General features: G+C 38.0%; 1 protein-coding gene across 2 annotated transcripts in view; it reads right to left on the bottom strand.

Moving 5' to 3' along the window:
• The window catches only part of LOC120516911 (serine/threonine-protein phosphatase 4 regulatory subunit 3B), a 164,351-nt gene that overhangs the window by 118,758 nt on the left and 33,494 nt on the right, over positions 1-12,099 (bottom strand). For both annotated transcript variants that reach the window (XM_039738923.1, XM_039738924.1), the window contains exons 3-4: positions 9,119-9,217; positions 1,328-1,945 (exon numbers count right to left, since the gene is read on the bottom strand). In XM_039738923.1, coding sequence (XP_039594857.1) covers positions 1,328-1,945; positions 9,119-9,217 — 717 coding nt within the window. The remainder of the gene's footprint in view (positions 1-1,327; positions 1,946-9,118; positions 9,218-12,099) is intronic.

The following is a 12,099-nucleotide window of genomic DNA, read 5'->3' as shown; positions in this document are numbered from 1 at the left end:
GATCAAAACAAACATGAATTATCTTGTGTTCATACTGTCTGCAATGAAATAAAAGTTAAGGGAAATTTGTAAATCACTGCTTTATTTTTTTATTCACATTTTCCACACTGTCCCAACTTTTTCTGATTTGGGGTTGTATTTTAAGTAGTATTTAAGTTACTGGAGAGAAAATATCAGAATAAAATTAGAATGTGTAAATCACAAGATAAATCAGGTACCCCTTGATGCTACCACCGTATAAACCCCCTTGGTTAAAATTCCCCCAGTTTAAAATGTCCCCTCAATTTGAGGTTAGTCATGAGGATTCCTCCAGAGTACCACAAATAAAATTTAATCCAGGCACTAAAATTTGATATTTATGAATTCCAATACTATTGGACTTAAATGACAGCTAGGCATATACTTGAATGACCTATTACCATTTTGATTTGCTGTTACTCTTAGTATATTTTTCATATACTTTTATAGAAAAATTCCAGATATCTGCTTGAATAATAGGAGTATACTCTGAACTTAAAAGTTGGCGAAAGGGGTTGTTTATGGCATCAGATACATATCGAAAATCATATTGTGAAATTTCACCAGCATTGGTATTGAATACAAAAATTCTGGTATCAGGAAATCCACAAGTGCAAGTGTGGTTGTGTGTGCAAGTGTGGTTGTGTTTGCAAGTGTGGTTGTGTTTGCAAGTGGTATAAAAAGGCTGCTTATTTGTCTGTGGCAGAAAAAACTGAGCAGGGAAGCTTTGGATTTTCATGTTTGGGGGAGAGGGTAATGTATAATTATAATATAAATAAAACCCACAGAATTTTCAATTCACAACAAATATTCCCAAGTGTGCAAATTTAAGTATAGAACAAACAGAACTTCATCTCTTTGCTCTAATACACAAATCAAAACCACAGGTTAGGTACTGTAGTGAAAAAACCAGGAGTACAGATTTTACGTACCAAACACATATATATTATAAAGAAAAGAAAAAAGAGAACTCTTTATGGGACCTGTCTAAAGATCATTTCCATCATAGAATGTAGCAACTTTCTAAGCAGAAAATACTTAAATGCATTTATGCTATACAAAATTCCAAGCTGCATCCTTAAGAGTGGTTTTCTGGGTGTTTTAGAGCCTGTGGGAAATTATATACAAATTATTATACTGGAATCGTATATTTAAAAATTAGACAAATACAATGAGCACTCTTTTCAGCAAGAATATAAGCATTACAGATTTTTGAAGAAAATAAGACCTTTAGCATCTGGCATCTGCCACTGAGGCCTGCAAGCATAGAACTCTGAGCATAAATCTTACAATAATACAAAAGACTCACCTGTAACATGCTGACAATCTCAACCTTGTTGAAAAAAATAAATGAGGTTAGTGTAGAAAGAAAGTTCTCTTCAAACACAGAAGGAGTTGGAAGAATGATATCCTGGATATACTGAACTCGGTAAGTTTGATGGATTTTTTGTCTCAGTTCTGAATCTGTGATTGGTATCACCTCTTTGAATTTTGCAGTTTTGGTCAAGAACTCCCTGTGTTTTTTAGGTTGTACAAGAGAAGGGTCATATTCAAGACAGCCAACAACATCCATTATGCAGTCATCTGAAAACATGACCTCAAAAAGAGCTGCCTTATTTAGAAATAAAATTCCTCTGATGATTTCATACAAATGATGCAAGCCTTCAGTATTTTCAAGGTCCTCGCAAACTTTGAAAAGCTGCAAAAGTTTTTTGATATAACCCTCATGCATTAACGCCAGCGCCAGCTTTTCTCTACGAATTGGAGAGGATAGCACAGATGTAACCAAGTCAGCTATCTCTTCTAACTTATTCAGTTCGCACGGAGGAAGATCCACCAAATGACTTGTTTCAGGCATTTCTTCAAAACGCTCTTCCTCAGATTCAAGGTCCTGTGTTACTTCAACTGTGGGATCTTTTCCTTGTATCTAATATTTAAAAAAGAAAGGTAATTTATAAATACATTTAATTAACCAGAAAACATTTTACATTAGAACTTCTGCTAAATGTACAGGTTTGCGAATATATATATATATATATATATATATATATATATATATATATATATATATATATAGCTCAAAAAAATTAAAGGAACACTTTGAAAACACTTCAGATCTCAATGGGGAAAAGAAATCCTGCTGGATATCTATACTGATATAGACTGGGTAATGTGTTAGGAATGAAAGGATGCCACATCGTTTGATGGAAATGAAAATGATCAACCTACAGAGCCCTGAATTCAAAGACGCCCCAAAAATCAGAGTGAAAAAATTATGTGGCAGGCTAGTCCATTTTGCCAAAATTTAATTGCAGCAACTCAAAATTGTACGCAGCACTTTGTATGGCTCCTGTGTTCTTGTTGTCAGGCATGTATACATCAGTGCATGCTTCTAATGAGATGACAGATGGTGTTGTGGGGGATCGTCTCCCAGATCTGGACCAGGGCATCACTGAGCTCCTGGACAGTCTGAGGTGCAACCTAGTGGCATTGGATGGACCAAAACAATGTCCCAGAGGTGTTCTATTGGATTTAGGTCAGGAAAGTGTGGTGGCCAGTCAACGGTTTTAATTCCTTCATCCTCCAGGAACTGCCTGCATACTCTCACCACATGAGGCCAGGAATTGTCGTGCACCAGGAGCCACTGTACCAGCATAGGGTCTGACAATGGGTCCAAGGATTTCATCCTGATACCTAATGGCAGCCAAGGTGCCTTTGTCAAGCCTGTAGCTGTCTGTGTGACCCTCCATGGATATGCCTCCCCAGACAATCATTAACCCACCACCAAACTGCTCATGCTGAATGATGTTACAGGCAGCATAATATTCTCCATGGCTTCTCCAGACCCTTTCACTTCTGTCACGTGCTCAGGGTGAACCTGCTCTCATCTGTAAAGGCACAGGGCACCAGTGGTGCATCTGCCAATTCTGGTATTCTTTGGCGAATGCCAATCGAGCTGCATGCTGCTGGGCAGTGAGCTCAGGGCCCATTAGAGGACATGGGGCCCTTGGGTCACCCTCATGAAGTCATTCTGGTTGTTTGGTCAGAGACATTCACACCAGTGGCCTGCTGGAGGTTATTTTGTAGGGCTCTGGCAGTGCTCATCCTGTTCCTCCTTGCCCAAAGGAGCAGATACTGGTCCTGCTGATGGGTTATGGACCTTCTATGGCCCTCTCCAGCTCTCCTAGAGTAACTGCTCGTCTCGTAGAATCTCCTCCATGCCCTTGAGACTGTGCAGGGAGACACAGCAAACCTTCTGGCAATGACACGTATTGATGTGCCAGCCTGGAGAAGTTGGACTACCTGTGCAACCTCTGTAGAGTCCAGGTATCGCCTCATGCTACCAGTAGTGACACTGACTATAGCCACATGCAAAACTAGTGAAGAAACAGTCAGAAAAGAGGAGGAGGGAAAAATGTCACTGGCCTCCACCTGTTAAACCATTCCTTTTTTGGGGGTCATCTCATTGTTGCCCCTCTAGTGCATCTGTTGTTAATTTCATTAACACCACAGCAGCTGAAACTGATTAACAACCCCCTCTGCTACTTAAGTGACCAGATTAATATCCCATAAGTTTCGTTGACTTTATGCTATACTCTGTTCCTTTAATTCTTTTGAGCAGTGTATATATATATATATATATATATATATATATATATACATACATATATACATATATATATATACACACACACACAGTAACTGTATCTACTTAATTTAAATAATCATACATTATAAATTAATACAATTACCTCTTGGTGCAAATAAAGTGTATTTATCTGTCAAGAAACATGATTTTTACTAGATTACACACTGATAGAATTAAAGTTTTGTAGAATCTATATGTTTAACAAAGAGCTACAGAAAAGTAAAGTAGAAGATAGGACAGTTTAAACATGCCAAAAGCAAATAAGAGTACGTCAGAACAGCATTTTTACACAAATGTAAAATGATTACTAATTAAAAATGCAAGCTCTCACTTCTGACTGATCACTCTCTAGACAACAAGCTAGAAGCAAACTTCTCTGTGAAGGACCCTGTTCCACCTGACCTCTCTATTTCTCTTTAATTTGGACTCTCACAACCATACTACTCAGCTTGAAGTTATTATGTTTTGCTGGAAAAAGACTTAAGGCAAAGTAGCAAGCCCAGACAATCATCTGTCCCTCCACATTTGGACGCTGTGCTGATAAGTTAGAACCACTGTTTATAGATATTCTTAATGAATATTTGGCCGAAAGCTGAATTCCTGGGTATTTCAAAGAATCCATAAGTACCACAGCACCGAAAAAGCAACACATTAGTGGCACTAATCACAGTAATAATGAAATCTGTCTAATTCTGCAGTATAACAAGTCTGCCACAGATTCGCTCCTTGACCCTATTCAGTCTGCACGGTTTTCAAGCAGATCAGAAGAAAATGCAGTTAATATGATTCTCAACTACACTGTGAAGCATTAAGACTCCCCCGGTGCTCATGGCAGTAAAGAAAACATGATCGTATACATCTGCTACTTCATGCTTTGTATCTAGCTCTACTGTTTTTCAGCCTCTAATCCACATTACTGTTTATTTCAAAAGGATGTTAGTTATTCAAGCACACTTAAAAAAATGAAACAGAAATAAACAAATGATCGCAATCACCTTTTATAGAATAACAGCATGCTTTGACTGGGACAGAAGCCTGAAGTTTTGGTGTCATTTTGCTAAATATCATCGGAAAAGTGATTTTATATAGGTTAATGTTTAAACCTAAAAACATTATTGTTCTACCATCATAGAGTACAGAATAAAAATGTTTTCTCTCAAGCACATCTCTTATTAATGTAAGTACTTTGGTAATTAATACTTTAACTCTTTTAGGATGCATGTCGACAAAAGTTGACATACAGGGGTAGAGGGTGACAATCAGCTGTTAACAGCGACAAAACTCACCGTTACGTCACAGGCATTCCCTCTCTGCTCAGAGGAATGTTAGACTCAGCATCTAATCCTTTTGTGTGTGTGAGTTACGAAATGTAAACAAAGGCAAGATGGCAGACGTCTCACGAGGGAGCGAAGCAAGTACAGAAAAGAAAATAGTCATCAGGCGATGTTTTGCACATTATCGCCGAGTCGGACTCTGATTTTTCAGAAACTGATTTTGTTGACAGTGATCAGGAGACCGAGCAAGAGAGTGAGGGACTAGCATCAGCTGATCGGACTCCAGCCGATGGCACCCCAGCTGATCGGCTGGGAGCTTAGCACATTTGCGTAACCGACGCACCTACGGCAAGGTTCGTGTGGGAGGAATACCCAGACATTGATCCGTGGAAGACAAACTGGCTACCGGACTTCACATGACAGCATGGCTTGCTGATGGACACGACAGATTACCAGCCGCTGTACTACTTCAGGCTGTTCTTTCCGGAGGCTGCTGTAAGCTATTGTCAGACAAGAAAACGGGTATGCAGAGCAAATTTTTGAATCATGGGCTGCGCATGCACCGCATTTTCATTTTTCAAAGTGGAAACCCACAACAAAAAACAAGATGAAGTGCTTTGTGGCAATACAAATAGAGATGGGACTAAACTGGTGATATAACTTCAGGGAGCATTGGTCCAAAGGTGCTTTGTCCCCTGGTAGCTTTGGACAGGTAATGCCACGTGAGAGGTACGTGCTCCTACAAAGTTTTATTCACTTCTGTGATAACCAGAAGCAAATTCCAAGGGGTAAGCCAGGCTGTAACCTCATGTATAAAGTTCAGCCCCTGCTTGACATTGTGGAACCAACATATAAACAATTTTATCAGCCTGGCCGTGATTTGTCTGTGCATGAATCTATGATACAATAAAAGAGACACCTTTTTTCTGACAATATATGCCAGACAAGCCCACAAAGTATGGCATAAAGGATTTTGTACCGGCTGAAGCAAACACTGGTTTCTGCCTGAAAGTAATCACATATATAGGAAAATATTTCTTTCAAAGAGAGAACTGGCCCTTGACAATCAGGTTGTGTTGGAGCTGCTTCAGGGCTATGAACATTTGGGTCTATTTTGTGTACATGAACAATTTTTATAAATGCTCAGAATTGTTCATAGAGCTACAAAGCAGGGGAATTGGAGCTTGTGGCACAGTGAGGGTGAACAGGAGACACAGGCCTTCACAGTTGAAGCCAGACAGGCTGAATAGGAAAAGAGGTGACAATACAGTTTTCATGCGGGCAGAAAACTTGGCATTGGCATGGCACGATGTCAAATGGGTGACTTGTCTCTCTAAAGGACACACTAACAATATATGTGAGAAAGTGCAGCAACAGACAATTAAAAAGTAGGCACCAATGCAACACATATTGTAAACAGTGCAATTGGCTACTTTGAGCGATATCATACTTTGCTGTTCAACATGTATGTGATATGTATGTGAAATCATATATTATGCAGGCTCATACAACATTCAACATTTTAATATCAATTAAAATAACCTGACATTTATAAAACAAACTAAATACAAGAACTTTACGGAGAGTCACTAATTAATGATTAGCACTGGTTACATTTTATTACAAATTTTAAGAATAGGCATAAGTGACAGTAAGTAGCATGTTATGTGATGTACACTATGTGAGACCTAGGTTCAGGCAATGTATTGAATTATCAGATCAATCAGCCAGTTAAACATTGCCTACTATTTTTGCTGGGGATGGGACATCACTTTAACTGAGTAAGTCCACATTACTGTTCTTCATCTCATAATTTTCAATTTCTCAATGAGGTGTCTTCATTGTTAATTATCACACATTGTAAACAAGTGCAAAACTACCTCTTTTAAAATGAAACACAGACAGATAAATCGATTGCTAAAAAAAAAAAATTTGCCTCACCCATTATGTACAGTAATCCCTCGCTATATCACGCTTCAACTTCGCGGCTTCTCTCTATCGCGGATTTTATATGTAAGCATATCTAAATATATAATGCGGATTTTTCGCTGCTTCGCGGGTTCTGCAGACAATGGGTCTTTTTACTTCCTGTACATGCTTCCTCAGTTGTTTTACCCAGTTGATTTCATACAAGGGATGCTATTGGTGGATGGCCGAGAAGCTAACCAATCAGAGCACGCAGTTAAGTTCCTGTGTGCTGATTGGCTCAGCGACGGAGCGGCAAATTCGATTCCGTGGCGTTAACCAGGAAGTCCCGTCTCACTCATTCAGTATCAACGTGTTTCGCTGTGTAAAGAGTTAACTATTGTGCTCTTTTGTGTTTATTTTGTGCATATTCAAGCCCTTGATTATGGCTCCAAAACGATCTGCTCCTGCTACTGCTTCAGGGGCCGAGCCCAAGCGCCAACAGAAGATGTTAATGATTGCCAAAAAGGTAAACGTTTTGGATATGCTGAAGGAAGGGAAAAGCTACACCGCTGTAGGACGCCATTACGCCATCAATGAGGCTACGATTCTTTTTATTTAAAAAGTAGGAAAGGAATATCAGATCTATGGCCGAAGTGTACTTTTAACCAGGGCGCAAAATGAGTTGTAAGTGGATGTAATAAGGCAGTAGTCTGGATGGAATCTGCTTTAGGGATTTGGATTAAAGACTGCTGGTTAGAAGAACAATGGCGGTGCTACACAGTTGCCTGAAAAGGCTTCTTTAGAAGGGCTGTAATGCTCTCCTTTGTTGTGCAGTAAAACTAAACTCATCATTGTCAGACAAGTCATCGTGTCATTGTTGGTGAATAACCATAATTAATTTTCTACTTACAGAACTTAGTACATGTATGTGCGTTTAGTGTCACTGTACACACATTTACTGTATACAATTTTTATTGCATTGTACGCATCTGTCTATCATAATGTCTGTAACGTGATATCGGAGACACTCGATATCTTTAAAATAATATTTAGGTTTTACTGTATAAAACCAGTGTGTTTACATACATAATTTCAATTAATCTTACCTAATATGTAAGAGAATACAAAGGGTTCGGGGAATATTTATAAACAGTGTGAGAGAGTTTATAAGGGCTTAAAATATATAAAAATAACCATACAAACATATGGTCTCTACTTCGCGGAATTTCACCTATTGCGGGGGGGGGAGTCAGGAATGCAACCCCCGCGATCGAGGAGGGATTACTGTAATATAATACTTTGACTTCAAAGAAATTAGGCATGGTGAGCCAAAAGACTTAACTGAACTTACTGGACAACTAAGCAGGAAAGTTGCTGTTGCTGTGAAAGGCACACAAACAACAAATGTACATAGTCATTTGTGCAAGCCCCATTCAACTGACAACACAAATGTAAGCAGTGCTGCTGGTACATGCACTAAAGGATAGTGGGTTTAGAAAAAGCACAAAATATAAGCAAGGCAGCGAAGGATGAGCACAACATGCCACAGATGTTTCATTTTAATAAAGTATGCTTGGTTTACAACATTCACTTGAAAGTGTTGTTTTAAAAGCATAATATACCGATAATTCATATTTGTCTTTAGTAGGCCTTCAACTTCTTCCAAACAGCAAACTAGCCGGAACAGAAGATGATCAGTTACAACCCAAAATTAAATTAAGCAGCATTTCATTCAGCAGTAAATATCCTTTTGGAGCAGTAATCTGGCTATCTGACCTATCAGTTATACCTCCACACTCAGGAACTCTTTTTATTCCAAGTTTTCAATCATCAATAGATCAAATAATCAGCAATGTTACATTCATTGACACAAAGCTAATGTGACTGCACAGTATATTTGCAATTTACTTTAACAAATGTCTAATAGCAAGGCTTTCCTTTGCTTAAAAAACATTTTAATGCATCTTCTGCAAACTTTAAGTGGTATTACAACCAGAAATAGTGCAGCATTTTAGAATACAGGATTTCCTAAAAGCGCAGGTAAATTAATGTAAACAGGACCTGGACATTAAAACTGAGCAAAAATGATAAAACAATGTAAGGTACAGTGAGCAAGGTAACAAACACTTAATCTAAAAGGTGAAAAAGGCACTCCAAAAGTGGAGACATTAATTGTACTTTGAAACTATTACTATGTACTTACTGCTAAGTAGAAGTGTAGTCCCCAGACTGCAAAAAAAATGTATCAGTTTGAATTACTGCATATTACCTGACAAATCTTCTCCCATATTTCATCACATCCTGCCTTTTCTTGGAAACTCAAAGCCAAATCATAATTCACAGCTTCTGACCAAACAATCAGTGTATCCTGTACAGACACAAAACAAAAGTTGGTTCCTGAATTAACCAAATGGAAAATACATTGTTTTGCTGATAAAGATTAAGCAAAAAATTTGCAGAATTTTAATCAGAATTCAGCCTGTTTAGAGTTAGTCATTAGTAGTTTGTAGTTGTCAGGAAGTTAACAAAAGGAACAATTTATAAAGGATGTTAATTTCATAAAAAGATAAACGCTATGCAAATAACCTTTTGATTATAACCACATACACTAAATAAATCAATTTTATCTTTTAGTGTATATCAGAACAGTACATTCAAGATGATTTTTAAGATGATAAAAATCTCTATTACCGAAAAAAAAAAAACCAAAAAAAAAAAAAAAACCATCAATATCAGGCTGCACATACTGTACAACAAATTATAGAAACAGACTAACAGCCTGGTGGAGAAATCAGTTATTATGATTTTGGGCCATGCCCTACTAGTATTATATTTTTTCCCCTCTGCCATTTACTTGGTTAACAATCTTCAGACATACTGTGCTATGCTTTTCACAGTTCATGTTGTATAATATTAGAGATACAGTAGCTTGGAATTTTCATTATAATCAATGGTGTAGATTCAAACCCAAGGTGATTTTTTAAACTAATCCAATCCAAAATGACTGCAACAACAGTGTGCTTTGATGAGAGAGCATTGCTCTCTCTCTATCTCCCTGTATAAAGGTTGAAAAGGAATCCCTGAACCAACTTTGCAGATTCATTACATACACCACCACCTGAATATTGTATCCTTTCAAATGTGCTTTCTTGACACTCTGCATCAGCCTGTTTGCATGTGTAAATGGTGCTTTCTGTAAAATGCAAACTGAAGATTGCAACTGGCTCCAGCAGATCCCCGTAACCCTGTGTTAGGATACAGCGGGTTGGAAAATAAATGACTGGCTGACTGAATCCAGCCCTCCTAATTATCAAAACACATCGAACAGAAACAAAGGATAAAGAAACTGCACTAAAAATCAATTAAAATCAAATAAAAATCATCTTAAAAACAGAAAAGGTTATCTGCATCTTGGAACTATTTAACATCTTTACTGATGAAAGAAGGCCTTCAATAAAGAAAGAGAACTACCCACTGTATGAGGCTGGATATTCCAAAGATCCCCCACATCCCCAGGGTTAAAATCCGATATAGCTTGAATTCTCTTTAAAAAAAAAAAAATCCAATCAAAGGCAAAAATTGCTATTAAAATGAAATGAAAATGAAAACACAGTTAACTAATACCATACACTAAAATTTCAACTTCTCCAAACAAGCTATACATACAGTATTGTTGGCTATACTTAATAGCCATGTGCAAAAGTTCGCTGATGACACTGCTATTGTGGGCTGCATCAGGAGTGGGCAGGAGGAGGAGTACAGAAAGTTAATCAAAGACTTTGTTAAATGGTGCGACTCAAACCACTTACACCTTAACACCAGCAAGACCAAGGAGCTGGTGGTGGATTTTAGGAGGCCTAGGCCCCTCATGGACCCTGTGATCATCAGAGGTGACTGACTGACTGACTGACTTGGACTGGACTGCCAATACTGATGCTCTATGTAAGAAAGGTCAAAGCAGACTATACTTTCTGAGAAGGTTGGCATCCTTCAACATCTGCAGTAAGATGCTGCAGATGTTCTACCAGACGGTTGTGGCGAGGGCCCTCTTCTACGCAGTGGTGTGCTGGGCTGGCAGCATAAAGATGAAAGACGCCTCATGCCTGGACAAACTTGTTAAGAAGGCAGGCTCCATTGTAGGATTAAAGTTGGACAGTTTAACATCTGTGGCAGAGCGACGGGCACTAAGCAAACTCCTGTCAATCATGAATAATCCATTGCATCCACTTAACAGTGTCATCTCCAGGCAGAGGAGTAGCTTCAGTGACAGACTTTTGTCACTGTCTTGCTCCACTGACAGACTGAGGAGATCGTTCCTCCCCCACACTATGAGACTCTTCAATTCCACCCAGGGGAGTAAATGCGAACATTAATTTTATTTTATTTTTTTTTTCTTTTTAATTACTATTTAATTTAATATTGTTTCTTTGTATCAGTATACTGCTGCTGGATTATGTGAATTTCCCCTTGGGATTAATAAAGTATCTATCTATCTATCTAGCTTTGTTTTATAACATCACTAGGATCAGCCTTTTTCTATTTTTGAATTACAGCTATCTGCAACTTGAACACACTTCTTCACAAATACAGTAACTGGGCCAAAAAACACTTATGATTTCTGGTTTAAAATCAACATTTAAAAAAGGATTTTCAAAGTCAGCAAAGTTATTTTTGGTAACCATGGGAAATAAGGAATCTGGGTCTTTGTTGGCTCACAACTTAAAACATACTGCTTAAAATATTAAGGTGTTAATTAAAAAAACAATTACTGAGGTGCCTTTTATTACACCTTTGCCAACCCTGTACATGGACAAGAAAGCTGAAGACTACTGCTTCAGTGCTGGACATTATTCTTTGTCCATCAGGGCTTTTCATCAACTCTTCTGAACTAATGTCAACAAATTCTAGAAGTATTGATTTCCACCAGTTGTATTTTAATTCTGTATCATTTTTTACCTTAGTGATTCCTCAAATATTCAAATTGTTTTTGTGAATACTGCTTTTTTTTTTTTTTTAATATATAAATAAAACTGTCCAGTATGCTTGGAACTCTTTCATTCTTACCTGTCACGTGAAAGGTGACTAGCAATACATCTGGACTTTACCACTGTCCAAGAAGCAAAACAGACTACTGTATGCAAGTCACAAACCACAATGTGTTCACAACAGAGCACCCCTCCCAGGACTGGCTCCAGGATTAAACCATGTGAGGTCCTATTTTCCCTCCAAACTATACCATTCAGAATTTTG

The sequence above is a fragment of the Polypterus senegalus genome, chromosome 16 (assembly GCF_016835505.1).
Source record: "Polypterus senegalus isolate Bchr_013 chromosome 16, ASM1683550v1, whole genome shotgun sequence".
In the NCBI taxonomy this organism is placed as follows: domain Eukaryota; kingdom Metazoa; phylum Chordata; class Cladistia; order Polypteriformes; family Polypteridae; genus Polypterus; species Polypterus senegalus.
The sequence above is the reverse complement of the archived record's forward strand: the minus strand, read 5'-3'. Positions and strand labels throughout refer to the sequence as shown.